The sequence below is a fragment of the Lycium ferocissimum genome, chromosome 7 (genome assembly GCF_029784015.1).
Source record: "Lycium ferocissimum isolate CSIRO_LF1 chromosome 7, AGI_CSIRO_Lferr_CH_V1, whole genome shotgun sequence".
Taxonomy (NCBI): Eukaryota; Viridiplantae; Streptophyta; class Magnoliopsida; order Solanales; family Solanaceae; genus Lycium; species Lycium ferocissimum.
Genome location: NC_081348.1, coordinates 32,489,872 through 32,510,220, shown reverse-complemented (window position 1 = coordinate 32,510,220; position 20,349 = coordinate 32,489,872). Strand labels below are relative to the sequence as shown.

Below are 20,349 nucleotides of genomic sequence, written 5' to 3'. Positions count from 1 at the left end.
ATATGGGAACCATCACCTAAGTACAGTCGAGATTGTCTATAATGTTATTTCATTCATTATAGCAGTCGTCGCTATAGTGGGTTTCATTGTATATGCCAAGAGGACACTGAGTCAACTTGAAAGTGAAGAAGAAAACAGCAGTTAAGGCTCTACCTCTAACCGTGGGAGGTTAGAAATGGAGGCTCTTCCAATGCAAAACTTCAAGCCTCCTAGTTTTTGCTCAACTTTGTAGTAAGAGGAGTGTAAACCATGGACTTCGTCGAGGAACTAGTGTAAATAATTCGAGCTAGAGGGGGCAATGTTTTAGATATCCCTCTTCATATAGTCATATTTGTAACATGAAAATCAAAAAATGCTTATTGAAAAAAAGAGTGTTGTGTAACTAGAGCTGATGTCTGACTAATAGATCCTGGAAAGTGAAGACAACATTTGATTGGGGAACAATAGCATGAAATCTGAAAACCATGTTTACTCTTGAAAAAATAATGTATTGTTCATCCTTATTCTTTTCACTCAGAAAAACCAATAACAGTACAATTAAGGAGTATTTTGAGGCTTGTTTGGATAAGAAAGCTCGACAGAAGATGGAATGTTTTCAATTTCATTGAATGCAGGTGGTCTCGTAGAAACATAGATGCTTTCTAGTGTTCCCGTGACCATTCTATTTTGGGTTGATGAACCGGCTCTATCACGTGATGCCCACTCGCTGAGACGCTCTTCCATTTGCTGATCCAACATTCCTTTCTTAAATCTGCTTCCCATCTGTGTCCAAGTCAAATATGTACATCATACACTATTCTTATTCAAGAATCGTCATTGTGAATTAGAATTTTTATTTTATTTTCTCTTTAAGGGGATAGAAATCTTTGAAGACAAGGGTCCACAAGAACTATTTACCTGTGTGACAAGAGCATATAAGGGCAAAGTACTGTAACTACAAAGAACTTGAACAATCACCCTGTCACACCACAAAACATACATGGTTACTTTCAGCCAGAAACTAATTATTACTGTTTCTTCAGGAATGATGTACAAAACCACTATGGGATTTGAGGAGTTTACCCAATAACAACTTTCGGAATAATGAGACCCACTTCTTCCATGATGCATGATTTGAATCCATAAGTACACTGGAGAATTGTCAATTGACATAGATTCAATTTAGAAAAGAAGAAAAGTGAGTGAAGTTAAGTTAGAAATGAAGTTTACTTACCCAAATCCAGACGAAGAAAGCAATCTCAAAGGAGTTTTGGAACAAAATGAAGTGAATGAGGTAAAGGACAAGAGCTGGACTGTGAAACCAAAACAAATCATCAGAAGGTCTAATTGGTGTGGTATCATCTACTACTGACGACCTCTCATCAACCTCTTGAGCCAATTCTGTTATTATGTGTTCCAATTTTGTTCCCACTAGTAGTAATAGCTGCATAAATTTTTACTCATGTCAAAATATGTATCGTTAAATGAAACGATATAAACAATGATAATTCATTATAGCCAACTCCAACTTGCTCGAAATTGAGGCATAATTGTTGTTATATTAAAATATATGTTGTCACACTCCTTTACCTTTTTTAAATATAAAAAGAGTAATCTCCTTTTTCTTCTCTCGGGTTTTCACGTTTGAAAACAAAGTCAGATATCAATGGAGTTGTTATTCAGTGGCATATTTCATTGTAAGTCTAAGTTTGAAATTTAAATTTGATTCAAGTTCGCAAATGGCTTTTCCTTTTTATTTATTTATTTAACTCTTGTTATTAAAAGGGGGTAGGAAAGAAAAGATTGGTCACTTACAACTAGAGGCAAAAATGACAACCAAAAGTAAGAGTTCCATCCTGCATATTTGAGCCATACATTAATAGGAGTATTTCGTTGCTCAAAGTGAAACATATATAATACGATAGAAATAGTGAAAAGATAAGCAAACTCAGGAGTAAGATTTCATATGCTAGGATAGAAAAGTACCTGCAATGTTGATTAGCAGAAAGAGAACGACGAAAAGCCACAAGTACCAACTGTTCAAGATCATTTTCCAAAATTTAGCTTGACTATATATAATTGAATCTAAGATTATCGAGTTGTTATTATATGTATGTTCATTTACCTGATTCCGACAATCTTTTTGTAATCATGCTCCAGTCTCCGCAACATATATTTGTGAAAATTAAACTTAGGATTGGTTGGCCAATGTTTCTGTATCATACATAAAATAAAAAGAATGGACTATAGTTAGACTGTAAAAGAGCATAGAATTGGCACAAAGTAATGATAAAATAAAAGATAACGGAAAGCATTAGTACAACTTACCCTGATAAATCCACTCCGCAAGACAACGTAGTCTGACTTGGTTACTGAACCATAAAATTGTTTGAAAAACGCCACCTATTATAGACATGGAAAATGTTACCTCTTCCCTTTTCCATATTCTCTCTGAAAATGAGTTATTTTTTAGTATTTGATTGGCGGAAACATTTTTCATTAAAAAAGGAGAAATGACTTCGACTTTCGGGAGAAGTACTCATTTTTCTTCATAACCATCTCAACTCTTAACTTAATATCAATTACCTAATCAATACCTAGACATTCATATCAATTTTTAACATTGAAATATTTCATCAAAATACTATCTGATTTGATAAAATTGTTATCAATCTCTATAGAAAAAAAAAATAGAAAATCTTTAATAAATTAAATATCTTTTGTCACACCAAACGTGCGCTAGCAATCCATCAACTTACCGTCCAACTAATGAGAGCGTACTTCCTCCAATATCTACCAGCTCTATCCACGAACGATTGAAGATGGACAATATGCACTATACGTAGAGGATATCATATGGTTATAATCCTTTAAAAGAAGTATAGACATAAACAAATAACGAACAATAAGTAACATAATTCTACCATGATGTGGTCTTGATTCCCTTTGAATCGACTGTTCCCAATGTCGCCACTGTTGTATCTATTTTAGCAAACAAGAAGGCGTTAATTAAGTGCTGAATATTATATTACATGGTTGCATACTAATGTTAGTGAGAAGTAAAAATAATTGCTACAACTTATAAGTAAGTGTGTTGAATAAATAAATAAAAGTCAACAACTAAAGTTATAAGGTCATGATTCATGAACATATATAATTTGATTAATGGGACTTTAATTATAACCTAAGCTTTTGCTTGTCAAGCGGCATTCTTTACCCTTTTTTGACTGTCAATGATAGATGTTTTCTCAAAATGCTAATCTCTTTTTTCAAAAAAATGACCAAGAAAATTAATAAGGGTTCTAATTTTCTTTTAAAAATTAATAATTAAAATGATACCTTAGCCCCTCCAAGAACCATGGTGGTGGCACAGAAGATCACATGTGTGAGTGCCATGACAAATATGAAAATGTGCAGTTGATGCAATGCCTCTAAGGATAAGAGTGGAGCTTTTCCCTACACAAAAAGATCAATAAGATTAAATTTAACAATATAATATGGATAATCACTCTACCGGTATACTTCAAAGGCGGAGCTAGGGTATCGGAGGGGTTCATCCGCATCCTTTTTGTCGAAACATTATACGATATATATATAATAGGTTAAAATCACTTTTGTGTATATATTATAGGTGTTTCCTTGGCGTCTTCATTTATTTATTTTTTATGTTTTGATTCCCCTTTAATAAAAATCCTGACTCCGCTATTGAGTCTTCAGAAGACTCAAATTAATTATTTTTCATTTAACATTATAATTTCTCAAACCCCACTTTGTGAGATTTCAGTGGGTATGTTGTTGTTGTTGTTGTTGTTATTGTTAAGGTTATAATTGAAACTTACATTATTTCTTGGATAAAGAAAACATAATTAAGAGAAAACATATGCTACCTCATGACGGCTACAATGGTCTGCACCGCTAGCTCCAGATAAAAGGTGTCTCCCAGTCGTTATAGTGAGATGATTAGAAGTAGCAGATTCTTTCAGCTTGCATGGAAGCATTATTATTGAAATATTTTCAGGAATGCATATTTTGCTTATTGACTTTTGGAACACCGTCAATAGTAAGGAAATAAATCCCAAAAGCATCAATTCTGCAAATTCAATACCAAAAACCAATTAAAATATACATATGAATTTTCAATTTCTTAAAAGATATTGTAACGAAAATAGATTGTGTGTCAAACCTTCTTTTAATTTCTGCAGGGCCTCGAATAGGGCATCTTGCTTCTTATCCCGGAACAACTGTATGCAACATGATATCATAATTAACACAATAATATAGAAAATTTAGTACTCAATTGATCCAAGGTCTCTGTCACCGCACCGCGAAAAAGATAAGTTGATTGCTTACATATATGATCACTCAATTATTAAAAATAGAGTAACAAATCACATTCTTTACATTTTGTAACGGAAAAATGACTTTATTATTATTGTTATATCACACGGAAGACAAACGAGGGGAGACAAGGAAGGAACCTTTCCAAGATGATGAAGGCCGCGTTCAGCAACAAGGGAAATGAGAACGATGATGAAGCAGACAACGGCAACCACCCATGTTGGTGTATACTCCAGAGTGTCTCGAGACTCTTCCGCCATTTTCTTGGAAGTTATTTTAGAGCATGCCTTGATGAATTAAAGACATTTGCAAAGTATTAATATTATAAAGGGAAAGTAGGGAGAAATTGTACCGTGGACATGTTTGAAGCTAAGGCAAAGCATAAGTGTCAGCGAAGGAAATTATAGTACGTATGTACATCATCCATCGAGAACAAATAAAGGTGATGAGCAAGCAAAGAACAAATGTTTTTCTCTGTTCTCATATCTTTCTACCAGATTTTTGTAGGCTTTCTTTTTCTTTTCTTATGTTTGTCTCTGTTCTCATATCTTTCTGCCAGATTTTTTTACGCTTTCTTTTTCTTTTCTTTTTTTTTTTTTTCTTTTTTTTTTGCTTTTTGATGGGTACATTTTATTGGACACCAGACTTTTTTTGGTTTTTGAGAAACAAGAAGTTTTTTTCTTGTTGTAAATTTGATAGTTAGAGAATTTGAATCTGAGGAGTACTCAGTCTGTTGGGGCATTTAAATTTAAGTGACCTTTAAGTTTTAAAATTGAGTGGAAGTGATTCAAATTTTAATTATTGAGCAGAGGTGATGATTTTTGATTAGTGATTAAGGGGTTTTAAGCTTGCCCAACAGTTTTGTTTTTGACACTTTGACCCTCAACTTTATTTTTAACACTTTGCTCTCAAGTTTTATTTTTAACATTTTATCCCTCGCCCCCACCCTCCTCCTTGCCCCCATCCCCCCGCCCCGCCCCCGCCGCCCCTCACCCCCCACAAAAAAAAAAATGTTTTTTTGAAAAAGATTTTGAATTTTTTTTTTTTTTTTTTTTGCACCACCCCCACCCCCGCCCCGGCCCCCCGACCATGCCCCCTCCCTTGCCCCCACCCCCACCCCCACCCCCACCCCCCACCAAAAAAAAATGTTTTTTAAAAAAAGATTTTTAAAAGCTTTTTTTTTTTATTTTTTTGCACCACTCCCACCCCCCCCCTCGACCACGCCCCCTCCCTTGCCCCCCACCCCCTCACCAAAAAATATTTTTTAAAAAAAGATTTTTAAAAGTTTTTTTTTTTTTTTTTTTTTTTTTTTGTTTTTTGCACAACCCCCACCCCCAGCCCCCCACCACGCCCCCCTCCCATGGCCCCCACCCCTACCCCCACCAAAAAAAATATTTTTAAAAGTTTTTTTTTTGCACCACCCCCACCCCCTAGCCCCCACCACGCCCCCTCCCTAGCCCCCCACCCCTACCCCCACCAAAAAAATATTTTTTTAAAAAAGATTTTTAAATTTTTTTTTTTTTTTGCACCACCCAGCCCCACCCTCCCAAAAAAAAATTATCTTTAAAAGGTTTTTATTTTTGGTTTTTGGCACCATCCCCCCCCCCCCCCCCGCCCACACCCCTACCTCCAAAAAAAAAGTTAATTTTAATTTTTTTTAAAAGTTTTGAAAAGTTTTTGTTTTTGGTTTTTTGCGCCACCCCCACCCCACTCCTCCCTCCCCCCCCCCCCCAAAGCAAAAAAAAATTGAAAAGAAATTTTTTTTTTCTTTGGTTTCTTACTCCACCCACCCACCCCAAAAAAAAAATTGTTTTAAAAAAAAATTTGAAAATTTTTTGTTTTTTGTTTTTTGCACCCCACCCCACCTAAAAAAAAAAAATCTTGAAAAGAAATTTTGAATTAGCGAGAGAGAGATACCTCCTTCATATGTTGATCCTAGCAAACCCAGAAGAAGGCGGACAAAGAGGATGCGTGGAATCGGGAATCATTGCGAACTTAAAAACAAATGCTCCTTATGCAAAACAGCTTGGCACAAAAAACAACATGTCCAAACCGAAATGCTCCATAGTTGTTAATTGTACTGTGTTGTAATAATAGTTATTTGTTGGAACTTTATGACATTTTAATGTTGTTCTTTTTTAGAATGATAATTTATGTTCTTGGTGTTTGTGAACTTAGTTTATATGATATGTTGATCGTGTTCAATCACAAATGTGTGTATTCTTGTTAATAAATTGCTGAACAATTTCCAACAACTAATGAATCTGTTGCAACAGCTCTGTAACTTGTTGTGTTTTATCCAACAAGTAACAAGGACTTGTTGCAAAGAACTAGTATCTTGTTGGGTTTTATCCACCGCTAAAAGATTTTCAACAAGTAAGCAACTGTTGCAACAACCGACAGTGCCTTGTTGCAGCAACTAAGTTATATTTTAGTTTTTCCAACAAGTGAGTGACTTGTTGTAGAACTCGGGTAACTTGTTGTGTTTATCCAACAAGAGTAAGGACTTGTTCAACAACTATGTCACTTGCCGCAATGTGATATACTACAAGCTTGTTACAATAGATACTACACTTGCTGCAACAGATATTACAGTAGTTGCAACAAATACTACTTGATTCACCCATATTTAGTGATCAACAAAGGGAAACCAATGATATTTAGTAATAAACAAAGGAAATCAACGATATGTAGTGATCAATTTATAATACTTAATCAATTTGATGGTATTTTGAGTCAGGAAAGATAATCTACTAAGTCAGTATGCACTAAATCCAATGATCATTAGAGTGAATTGATATCCCCATATTTAGTGATAAACAAATGAAATCAATGATATTTAGTGATTAATATATAATACTTAATCAATTTGATGGTATTTTGAGTCAAGAAAATGATCTACTAAGTCAAGATGCACTTAACTACTTGATTCACCCATAGTTAATGATAAACAAAGGAAATCAATGATATTTAGTGATCAATGTATATACTTAATCAATTTGATGTATTTTGAGTCAGGAAATATGATATACTAAGTCAGTATATGCGCTAAATCGAGCTATCATTAGAGTGAATTGATGTGAACTACTTAATTCACACATATTTAGGGATAAATAAAGGAAATCAATGATATTTAGTGATCAATGTATAATACTTAATCAATTTGATATATTTTGAGTCGTGAAAGATGATCTACTAAGTCAGTATGCACTAAATCGAGTGATCATTGGAGTAATTTAATGCGAACTACTTGATTCACCCATATTTAATGTTAAGCAAAGGAAATAAATGGTATTTAGTGATGAATATATATATATATATATATATATATATATATATATATATATATATATATATATATATAATATCCTTAATGGATTAGATAGTAATTTCATAGATTAGATTGGTAATTCTAAGTGTATTCTTCCTAAATCGAGTGATCATTAGAGTGTTTTGATGTGAAGTACTTAATTCAACCATATTTAGTGATAAACAAATGAATTCAATGTTATTCAGTATAAACAAAGGAATTCAATGTGATCAATATCGTGAATATGTTGCAACAATGGAGGAGTTGTTGCAACATATGAGTAAGTTGTTGCAACATATGAGATATCTGCTGCAACATATGAGTAAGTTGTTGCAACATATGAGATACCTGCTGCAACATATGAGTAAGTTGTTGCAACATATGAGATATCTGCTGCAACATATAAGTAAGTTGTTGCAATAATTCAAATATGTTGCAACAACTAAGCAACTTGCTTAAACATCTGATCCATCTGTTGAAACAGATTAATAACTTGTTGCAACTTCTTCAACAAGTGTATGATCTGTTGCAACAATTAACTCATATGTTGCGACATATTTTTAGTTTTTGCAATAATTTAAGCCATTGTTTGATTTTTTTTCCAACAAGGTGAATAATTTATTGCAACAACTAAGCAACTTGTTTAAAAAGATTAGTAACTTATTGAAACAAATTAGTAACTTGTTGCAACTTCTTCAACAACTGCATGCATCTGTTGCAATAATTAGTAAGCAAAATAAATAAGTTCATAAACAAAAATTGTTCAATGTACCACCTTAGTTGCAAATACCACAACTAATCAAAATAAATAAGTTCATAAACATCATTCACAAATAACATAAAGGACCAAAAAAAAAAAAAAAAAAAAAATTGTTCAATGACAACCTTGGCTCCAAATACCACAACTTAAGTAATAATTTGTTCAAAGAATCGCCTTCTAAGGTGTAGCAGATTTCCTTGATCTGCTCCATCTCCTTCATTTCCATCATCAATTTCTTCATCTTCTAGTTCTTATTCACTTTCTTCGTTTGTATCTACTGCTTCTTTGCTCTGTTCTTCATCTCTTTCTAAGGATTGATTATCAGTTTGGCTGCTCAATTTGATTATATCTTTCCTCAACATTTGCTGATTCATAAATAAATTGTCTACTTGTTGCAATATGTGTAGAAATTGTTGCAACAACTACAAATCATTGATATCTTCTACAAACAGAACCAAATAACTGAAGCTATGTCCAACAGATTTGTAGTTATTGCAACAGATTGTCTACTTGTTACAATAAGTGTAGAACTTATTGCAACAACTATAAATCTGTTGGATATCTTCTACCAACCGAACCAAATAACTGAAGTTATATCCAACAGATTTGTAGTTGTTGCAACAGATTGTCTACTTGTTGCAACAAGTGTAGAACTTGTTGCAACAACTACAAATCTGTAGGATATCTTCTACAAAAAAAAATTAAATAACTGAAGCTATGTCCAACAGATTTGTAGTTGTTGCAACAACTACAAATCTGTAGGATATCTTCTACAAAAAAAACTAAATGATTGAAGCTATGTCCAACAGATGATAGTTGTTGCAACAGATTGTCACTTATTACAACAAGTGTAGAACTTGTTGCAACAACTACAAATCATAGATATCTTCTACAAACAAGCAAATAACTCGCAATTATGTCCAACAGATTAGTGAGTCGTTACAATAGATTGTCTACTTGTTGCAAAAAGTGTAGAACTTGTTGCAATAACTACAAATCTGTTGGTTATCTTCTACAAATAGAATCGGATAAATACAAGGACAGGAACAAAAAAACTATCTGTTGGATATATTTTTCTAAACCCTGAATCATACCAGACAGTAACAAAAAAACCATCCATTCACTACAAACTTTTCCTAAACCCAAAAAAAAAAAAAAAAATTCAAAACTTCCTTTCAAGATTTTTTTTTTTTGAGGGGGATGGGGTGGGGGGGGGGGGGGGAGGGAGGCAAAAAATCAAAAATAAAAACTTTCCAATACTTTTTTTTAAAACAAAATTAATTTTTTTTGGGGTGGGTGGGGGAAGTAAGAAACCAAAAAAAAATAATTCAAAACTTCTTTTCAAGAAAAAATATTTTTGGGGGGTGGGGGGGAGGGGGGGGGGGTTTGGTGGTGCAAAAAAACAAAAAAATTTCAATACTTCTTTTTTTTAAAACAATTTTTTTTGGTAGGGTGAGGGGTGCAAAAAAACAAAAAGAAAAAAATTTCAAAATTTTTTGGTGGGGGGAGGGGTGGGAGGAGGAGGAGTGGCGACCGGTAAAAAAAATCAAAATTTTTTGGGGGTGGGGGTGGGGGTGTGGGGGGGGGGGGGTGCTGAACAAATAAATAAAGAAAATCAATACTTGAAAAAAAAATTGTGGGGAGGGGGGTGGCTGGTGAAAAAGCAAATCAAATAACAAAACTTAAAAAAAATATATATATATATTTGGGCACGGGGGGGGGGGGGGACGGGGGGGAGGGGTGGAAGGAAGAAGAGTGGAGACTGATAAAAAAAATTAAAATTTTAAAAAAAAAAAATTAAGGGGTGCGGAGGGGGGTGATTGCGCGGGGGGAGGGTTGGGAGGAGGAGGGGGTGAACAAATAAATAAAGAAATTAAATTTTAAAAAAAAAAAAAAAATTGGGCGGGGGGTTGGGGGGGGAGGTCTGGGGGTGAAGGAGGAGGGGAGGGAGTCTTTGGTGAAAAAGCAAATAAAAAATATCCAAACTTTTCTTTAAAAAAAAAAAAAAATTTGGTGGGGGGGGGAGGGGGGCGGCGAGGGTGGGGCTGGGGAGGGGTGGGAGGAGGAGAAGGGGGGCTGGTGGGTTTTTTTGAATTAAGTTGGGATTTTTTTGTATTTTATAAAAGATTTAGAAGTTCGAAAAAAATACATTTTGGACCCAATCTTCTTAATCCCAAATTTAATTGGGTTTTGATTTGATGTGGTACCCACAAGTCACCTATACTAATTTCACAACTAAAATGTCACCTTTAGTTAAATCTTCCCAGTCTGTTTGTGAAAGTTCCCCAAAAACCTATGCCATTTGACTAGTCTAGGTTTTTAGAAAAATTGAAAAGAAAAGTCTCATCAGAATACTCCCAAAGAACTTCTATAATGTATAAGACATTACTCAGTGTGTAAAACATGTTTTCGCTTTGCCCCAAATCTTTCCAAAAAATATTTCGCTGAAAAAAAAATAATCAAAACATTCTTGAAATGACACCTTTGTTTTGCTTTAAACGAAAACTATTAAGCTACATATGTGACCAACAATGGTGAAATGAGATTGAAACTAACACCATTGAAGAGAGAAAATGGAAGTCAATCAAAACAGAAATAGCCAAAAATGAATTGTTATATTCTCATTCCAAAATATCTGACTACATATACAAACACATACACACGTGAAAACTTAAAACTAAAATTACATTGGGCTGGGTCTATTTAATGACTGGGCCTGTATCTTTATTCCGGAGATGGGCTTGATCGGGCTTCATCTTCACACCCCTCCCCCCTTCCCCCTCAAGCTGGAGGGTGAAAACACACCTAGCTTGCATAAAATAGCATGATGATGTACACCTGAGAGAGCCTTTGTCATAATATCAACCAACTGATCAAGAGAAGAAACAAAATGCAATGTAATTAAACTAGCGTTGATGCTGTCACGAATATAGTGACAATCAATTTCTATGTGCTTTGTACGCTCATGAAACACATGATTTTTAGCTATATGCATAGCAGCTTGACTGTCAGAATAAACTGGCTCAAGATCACCAATAGACAAACCAAGATCACCAAATAGTCTGGTAAGCCAAGAAATCTCAGCAGCAACTTTGCGAAGGGCTCTATATTCAGCCTCAGCAGATGATAATGAGATAGTGGGCTGCTTTTTGCATTTCTAGGAAACAGGACTGCCGCCCAAAAACACAAAATAACCAGTGACAGATTTGCGAGAAATAGAACATGCAGCCCAATCTGAGTCTGAGTAAGCTTTCAGTGAAAAATCTGAAGAGTTGGATAGTAAAATAGCCCAATCTGAGTCTGAGTAAGCTTTCAGTGAAAAATGCAAGAGTTGGATAGAAAAATCTGAGTCTGAGTAAGCTTTCAGTGAAAAATCTGAAGAGTTGGATAGTAAAATACCTTGAGCAGGTCCTTAGAAAGGTATCTCAAGACATGTAAAGCAGCTAACATATGAGGAAACTGAGGGGCTTGCAAAAATTGACTTAAGTGTTGGACTGAAAAGGCAATATCAGGACTTGTGTGTTGGAGAAAGTTGAGTTTACCAATTAATCTTTTGTAAATGCTAGGATCAGAAAGAGGTTCATCCATGTCCAAGGTAAACTTGACAGAAGTATCAAGGGGAGTGACAACTAGGGAAAATTGGTGACACTTAAATTCAGCAAGTAAATTAGTGGTGTATTTATGTTGACTAATGATGTAACCTTGAGGATGAGCTGTGACTTCCAAACCAAGGAAGTAGTGAACTTGACCCAAATTCTTGATCTTAAACTGGGTATCCAGAAACTATTTCAGGGCATTTAGTTCATCAATATCATCACCATCCAAGAGGATGTCATCCACATCTACAGCTAAGACCATGAGAGAACCAGAAGAGTGTTTGATAAACAGAGAATAATCATTTTTACTGGAAATGTAGCCTTTTGAAAGCAGTGCTTCAGACAATTTTGAAAACCATTGCCTGGAAGCCTGTCTAAGGCCATAGAGAGATTTTCTGAGCTTACAAACCTGTGTAGATGAGGAAGAAGGAGAAGGAGAAGAAACATCCAAGCCAGGTGGTACTTTCATGTAAACTTCCTCATGGAGATCACCATGGATGAAGGCATTATTCACATCCAACTGAAACACTGTCCAGCCCCTCTTGATAGTAAGAGTCAACAAACACTTAATGGTAGTGAGATTAATGACAGGAGAGAATGTCTCAGTGAAGTCTATGCCTTCCCTTTGAGTGTCACCCCTTATGACAAGTCTAGCTTTGTATCTTTCTACTGAACCATCAGCTTTTTGTTTGATCTTGTAACCTCATTTATAAGGGATAGCCTTTTTGTGGGAAGGAAGGGGAACAATGTCTCATGTGTGGTTTGCATCAAGTGCTTGAAATTATTTTTGCATGGCCTCTCTTGCTGTGTTGATTGGCGACTTGTTGATATCGAGGTTCGTGCGTGTGAACAACACTAGAAGGGGCCTTGGAAGGGCCGGAAACAAAAGAACAAATATAATCAGACTAGTAAGATGGTTGTTGTTTTGGTCTAGAAGAAGTCCTGGATGGAGCTAAAACTGGGAAACCAGGTGGCAAGAGTAGTATTGATAAGATGAGTAGAAGAAGGACTAGGAAGAGGAGAATCAGAAATAACAGGTGAAGACGAGTGTGGAGAAGTAGGAATGACTGAGGGTACAAAAAGACTAGTGGAATATGGTGGATCAGTATAGTCAAGCACAAGAACTGGAGTAAAGATGGAAGGAGAAGATGAAGAATAAGGAAAATAATGCTCATGAAATATAGCATCCCTGTAGTAGAAAATAGAATGTGAAGTGAGGTTGAGGAGCTTGTAACCTTTCTTTTCACAAAGATAACCTAAGAAGACAGATTTAATGCATCTAGACTGAAACTTGTCTTTGGTGACCTTAGGGGCAGTGGCAAAACACAAACAACCAAAGGATCTTAAGTGATCATAAATTAGAGGAGTTTGATGTAGTTTTTCAAAAGGAGAAATATGATTTAGGACAGGTGACGGGATTCTATTGATAAGGTATGTAGCAGTTAAAACACAATCACCCCAAAGACTTAAGAGGCAGGTTGGACTGAAATAGAAGGGCTCTAGAAATTTCCAAGAGATGCTTTTGTTTTCTTTCTATAACTCCATTTTGTTGTGGAATATGAGGAATGGAAGTTTGGTGTAAGATACCTTGACTGGAAAAGAATGCAATTGTTTCATTACTACTACCAAGTTTAAAAGCATTATATGACCTAAAGGTTTGAACCTTGGACTGAAAGTGAACTGAAACCATGGAGGTGAATGCTTTAAGAATAGACAGCGCATTGCTCTTACAAGATAAAAGGTGAGTTCAGGTTGCTTTAGTGAAATCATCTACTAGGGTCAAGAAATATCTGTAACCATTGTACGTTTTAGTATTATGGGATCCCAGATGTCAATATGCACTAGTTGAAATGGGTTAGTAGAATGAACAGAACTGTTTTTTAAGGGGATTCTATGTTGTCTAGCCATTGGGCATATTGAAAAAAACAAAAGGTTGCTTAGTTGATACTTTGTCTGAGATAAATGGAATAGATCTCATCTTACGAAATGGCATATAACCTAATCTTTGGTGAGAAAGTAAATTCATTTTATTTACAACTGAATTGGAATTACAATTATTGGAATTGAAATGCAGAGAAACATCAGTAGAACTAGAATTATTACAAGTAAGTGGAGCAGGATTATCATTAGGATGAACAAAGGAAGACATAGGAATAAGACTATTGCATTCAACATGACCAACACTAGTAGTAGAAAGAAAGAGATCAATATCTGGATATAGATAGTATAGCTTCCCTGCAACTCTTCCAATTACCAATGGCCTCTTCTGAGATGGGCCCTGTAAATAGCAAAGATGCCTGGCAAGTATAACTATACAATTCAATTGACAGATAAGTTGATGCAAAGAAATTAGGTTAAATTGGAAGGGAGGAACTAACAGGACACTAAGCAAAGTTATATCCTTCATGAGATATAAGGTCCCAGTGGATATAACTTTTATTTTATATCCATTTGGAAGTGTGACAAGGAAAGGTTTAGGTAAAGGGAAAAGATTTTGAAGAAGATGTTTGTGAGGAGTCATATGGTTTGTAGCCCCTGAATCCAAAATCCAAGGGTTTGCCCCTAATTGTGAAGGAGCACAAGTATGATAACCTACAGAATTAACAGCATAGGTAGAGAATAAACCTGCAAAATGTGCAAAACCAGTATCCTCTGAAGAAGCAGGATCAAAGTTATAACTAGGAGAAAGTTGAGCCTGTTGGAACATAGCTTGAAGTTGTTGAACCTGCTCTAGACTAAAACCATGAACAACATTTGGCATAGATCTCTGCGAGGAGGAAGGAGAAGGACCAGGTGGTGGATAAGTACTTGGTTCAGTTTGAACACATGAGGCTGACTTTCTTGACCTTGTGAATTTATAGTCAGTAGGATATCCATGTAGTCTATGACACTTGTCTATGGTGTGGTTTGTCTTTTTGCAGTACTTACAAAACAAACCACCAGAAACACCACCAAGAGTACCAGCAGGTGCACCACCAGGTCCTGGTTCTTTTTTTTAGTCAAAATTCACTTTCTGATTAAACTTGTTAAAATTGTTCTGAAATTTGTGGGAATTTGATGTAAATAAGGCAGCAGAGTCACTTGAGAAACTAGGATTGTTAGAGGGAGTTTCTCTTTGACTTTCATCTTGTTGAAAAAGAGAATAAGATTTGCTTATAGATGGGGAGGGTTTATCATCAAGATGTTACTCTTGACTGTAGAGTAAGATTCATTTAGTCTATTGAGAAATTGAAAAGGTTGTTGATCCTCTATGAACTTGGATAAAGCACCACAAGTTCAAACTGGTCCAACATAAGCATTATTGAGTTCATCCCACAAATTTCTAAGTTTGGTAAAGTATGTGGCTATATCAGTAGAACCTTGAGAAATATAAGTTATTTCTCTGTGAAGCTGAATATACTTGGACCCATTCGAATTCCCAAACCTTTAATTTATGTCTTCCCATACTTCCTTAGCAGTTTTCATGCACACAACATGTTACGCCTCGGAAAATTTTTGCGTCGTTCATACCGGAAACAGCCTCTCTATCTTCCGAGATGGAGGTAAGGTCTGCGCACATTTTACCCTCCCCAGACCCCACACTGTGGGATTTCAATGGGTATGTTGTTGTTGTTGTTCATATCATAAGTTGGTTAATGTAAGCTCGGGAATGAGACCATCCGTAAAAAAAAATATGAAAAAATTGAGCCCCTAAAATAATTTCACTAGATGAATAGTAACGTGGGTGAACAGTAACGCGGATGAACAGTAACCGAGTGAACAGTAAAAAATCAGAAAATTAAAAATGGGAAATTTGTTTTTTTTTTTCAATCATTTTTTCCCCTCTCTCACCCTGAACTCTCCCAAAACCCTCTCTACCAAGTTCATGAAGATCCAAGAGCAAATCCAAGTGTTTTCATCTAAGATTTACATTAAAGATTAGCTTAGGTGAGGGATAAAGCCCCATGGTGTTGTGGTGACATTAAAGGTTGTTGTGAACTAAGGGATGCTTGGATTTCGGGTTAGGTGTGAGATAAGGTAGTATATTATATCTTTGCTTGTGCTTAAGTTTATTCAAGTGTTGGTTGAGTTGTTTGAATGAAAACTACAAGCTAGTGGTTGAAATAGCATAAGGTGTTGTTTTCTTCTTGTGGACTGTTTTGGCGTTGTGTTCTTGTGGTATTTTATGGCTGGAAATTGATAGAATAACTTGGATATTCTATTGTTGATGTTGTTCTTGTTGTTTTGGTATTGATTTAAATTGGAGGGGAAGCGAAAGATATAGGAAAAGTGCTGCCCAATTTTTTTCTAAAAATCGTAGTTTTGTTGTTGTTTGTTTGTTGGACTGTTTTGAAGATGTAAATATGGTTTCTAATTGCTATAAATTATGGAATATAACCTGACTATATTGTGGCTATTGTTGTTAAGATTATTCATGTTTTAATTGACGGAAGTGAAAAAGGAAAACATGTAAACTAGGACTCGAAAGTGAAAGTTGAAGAATTAAAACATATGGATTGTTTAGAGATTATCTTTATGATGTTTTGGGTGGAAAAGAATATGATAAACATAAGTATAATTTTATGGAGAGTATGGACTGAACTATGAAAGAAGAAATTGGGTTCGAATTGTGTTTTGTTATTCGTTAAATGAGCTTGCCGCTCGATATGATTCTTAAAGTAATCGAAGAGGTTTATATTGGATTATATTGTAGTTGTTGCTATTGTTGGTTGTTGTTTTTGTTGTTGGACTATTGATGACCTTCGGTTTCTTTTGGGATGTAGTATAAATAGGGGAAATGCTGCTCGTTTTTCCGTAGGTTATAAGATTAGCGAAATACGATAGTCATGACCTTATATGTTGACGACGATATCATTTCACTTATTGTAGACACAAGAGGATTATGTTAAGTTTGGTTGTGGATTGAGAAGGAGATTGTCCAGGTATGTTAAGGCTATCCTTTCTTTCATTTTGGCATGATCCTTATGATATGAACGAACGAATGTATGAACGTACTTCCATATTACTCTACTTCTTGGAAGCATTAGGAGTACTTTCTAATCTTTGATGTTCCCGTACCTCTTTTATGATTATTCCTTCTGTTCACGGTTCTTGAGATTACGTATGTTGATGATGTTAGCTCAAAAATATTTATAGGAGGTAGCACGACTTTATGTCACTCCGAGACTTCTAGTTATTCATCTTATTTATGCATTGCATTTATTTATACATATGCACATTGACCCATGACCAGAAGGCGTTATATACGTGTATATTGTATGTATATCAGGTATGGAAAAAAGGGATAGGCGTTATATACGCATTACCACGTGATCAACTGGTACACATTGATGATAATGATATATGGATCGGGCCGTACATTCCTCGGCACTATTATATGATATATGGATCGGGTCGTACGTTCCCGCGCTGCTAACATACGGGATATGGATCGGGGTTTGTATGCTCCACAAAGACGATGCTATATTATGACCTATGCATAGCATACACCCTCAGAGGCACTTTCAGTTATACAGAGTTATGCAGATATTTATAGATGTTAGTCACACATGCATTCAGATATTCAAATTAGCTTTTATGTTTCAGTTGTCTCTCATATTTCTTATGTACTTGATGTTCTTATGCCTTACATACTCATTACATTATTTGTACTGACTCCCCTATTGCCTGGAGGCGCTACGTTTCATGCCCACAGGTCTGCAGATATAGGTTGGTGATCCATCTAGTAAGATGTCAGCTCAGCGGTTAAGATTGTTGCACTCCATTTGTTTTAGATGCCGGGGGTCGACATGATTATATATACACGTACGGGTACGGCGAGGCCTTGTCTCGGCACGTTATGTTATGTTTTCCAAAGAGAGGCTTGTAGACGTTATATACGGTCGGATAATGTTCGGGGCTCCGTTGTTTTATATATTGCCACATAGATGATCATGACAGCCTTGTTGGCTCATATAGTATGTTCAGCATATCCATATAGATGAGTCTTTCAAACTATTTAATACAAACACATTTTTCTTATGAGTCTATTGAGTATCATATGATGGCCCTACTGGCCCGCTTATGTTTATGTTGATGTCACAGATGTATGTCAGATGGTGCTTGACTAGTACGGTCAGGTGCCCGTCATGGCCCTCCAGTTTGGGTCGTGACACAACACTAGTAGCTATTTCCCTAGACAATGAGTTGGTGATCCAAGCCTTAACTATGTCATTGCACCTCTCCTAATATAGGATGTAAAGTGAATTTTCATATGTGGGTTTACCATTCCTACCATCAATTAATCCTAATTTGTTCTTAGCTGAAAGAGAAGTCAACATGCTGCTTCTCCATGTGACAAAGCCACAACTACTAAAAGGAATAGCTACTAACTGACTACTAGGATTATCAGAAGGATGTACATAAAAGGCATGGGAAGGATCTAGAGAAAATGGACTAAAACCTTTAGTGTTGGTATTAGAACTATTTGTCACATTATTAGCGGTATTAGCATTGTTTGAAATCAATCCCATGATAATACAGTAACGATAATCAGATTTTAACTAGAATTACGGAAGTCGAACTGTCACGACCTAACCGGAGGGCCATGACGAGCACCTGGAACTAGCTCATCGAGCACCCCTCATCATACCTTCACAATCATATCTAGGTGAGCCACATGTCTAACTCGCAATTCCTATGCATCAATAATACAAATCTCATCGGGCTAAGGTATATATATAGGTATATATATATATATATATATATATATATATATATATATATATATAAGCCGGCAAGTGCTATCAAAATAATATACAATATATGAGCTTCTATTGGCTAAGAGACATCTAGCTATACGCGACCGTCTACAAGCCTCTAGTAAGAGTATGTAACATCATAAAGATGGGACAGGGCCCCGCCATGCCCATATAAATACACAAAAGAATAGTACTAACGGCTGCAGCTCCGAATCAATGGAGCTCCTCTAGACAATCTCTGATAAAGCCTAAAGGTCGAGTCTGTCTCCCTGTCCACCTGCGGGCATAAACGCAGCGTCCACAAACAAAAGGACGTCAGTACTAACAATGTACTGAGTATGTAAGGCATAAGTAATAACATGATAAAACATGAAGGATAGCATAAGATAGAAGAGCCACTTATACCTCTTGAGACATTACATCACACTTACTTACCCCTTTCTCTAAAGAAGACCTTCTATACATATACATATATATACATATACATATACATATACATATACATATACATATACATATACATATACATATACATATACATATACCATACCTGACCATATAGGTTCGGTGTCATCCGTACCAGGCCATAATAAGGCTCGGTGTTATTCGTACCCGGGCATAGCAAGGCTCGGTGTTATTCGTACCCAACTGCAATGGTGTGCACAATAGGTGTCGTACCCCGCCGAATATAGCGCAGTTTGGTGTGAGAAAATACATAAATATATAGATAGTGTACATGAGAATCAAAAGGAAACTTTACGACTCTATCAGAGTGACATAAGATCGGTGAACCTCCGATTGCCATTATAGAATCATCATAATCATCATTATCATAGAGAACATTTATCAACAATATTATAAGAACCTTGAGAATTATGAGCTCCTAGAATTTCTAAGAATAGGGATGTTATGGATATCATGCATAGGTTCACAACAAGGAATCATGCCTTAAGAAAGAAAGGGTTAGCCTTACATACTGATGTGCCGGGAAATTGTGGCACAATTGATACTCTTTTACGAGAAGTTTTACTTATTTTTTAGGCAAGTACGTGTTGCTTTGATGTGTTTTTGTCAAGTTTCAAAATCGAAAGTTGGTTCAAGAATTAGAAGTTACAGAAAAGTTGCACTGAAGCTTGATTTTCATGGTCCGTAGAAAGTTGTACGGACCGTATCTGTGGTTGTACAAAAGTTGGCAAAGCAACAGAATGTCGCAGTGGAGAGATGCTGAACCACGAACAATTATACGGACCGTACAATATTGTACGGGTCGTATAAGTGGATGTGACGAAGGTTGGAAGAAGGTTCACGGGCAGGATTGTACGAGCCGTATAAAGTTATACGAACCATGGAATGCCAGTTCGTATTGTTCTTTGCAGACACATGGATGAAAGCCGTATAAGTCTTATACGGTCCGTGAAAAGTTGTACGGACCGTATAAGTACCGCCTGGCACTTAAGTGTAAATTATGTAATTTTACGTTTTGAAACCTATAAATAGTCCATTGTAGGGTTTTAATTGTTATCAGTTATTATATTTTGACTTTTAGCTTAGAACATTAAATACTCTCTAGTTTTTGAAGGTTCAAAGATCAATTCAAGCATTATCAATTCCTCTTTTCTTCCAAAG

General features: G+C 35.7%; 1 protein-coding gene across 2 annotated transcripts; it reads right to left on the bottom strand.

The window, feature by feature from the left end:
• Window positions 1-467: 467 nt before the first annotated feature.
• On the bottom strand, window positions 468-4,809 carry LOC132064447 (MLO-like protein 13). 2 transcript variants are annotated; one of them, XM_059457428.1, is made up of 14 exons: window positions 4,458-4,805; window positions 4,163-4,220; window positions 3,867-4,069; window positions 3,319-3,435; window positions 2,904-2,961; window positions 2,739-2,815; window positions 2,308-2,382; window positions 2,105-2,193; window positions 1,966-2,015; window positions 1,795-1,835; window positions 1,214-1,423; window positions 1,063-1,130; window positions 898-958; window positions 468-762 (listed from the first exon to the last, which is right to left on the bottom strand). In XM_059457428.1, the coding sequence occupies exons 1-14, from the start codon at window positions 4,575-4,577 to the stop codon at window positions 538-540; spliced, it is 1,452 nt and encodes a 483-aa protein (XP_059313411.1). In that variant the 5' UTR covers window positions 4,578-4,805; the 3' UTR covers window positions 468-537. The 2 variants fall into 2 exon arrangements, with proteins under 2 accessions (XP_059313411.1, XP_059313412.1); XM_059457429.1 differs by lacking the exons at window positions 468-762; window positions 898-958 and having other exon boundaries at window positions 1,059-1,130; window positions 4,458-4,809.
• Window positions 4,810-20,349: the final 15,540 nt, after the last annotated feature.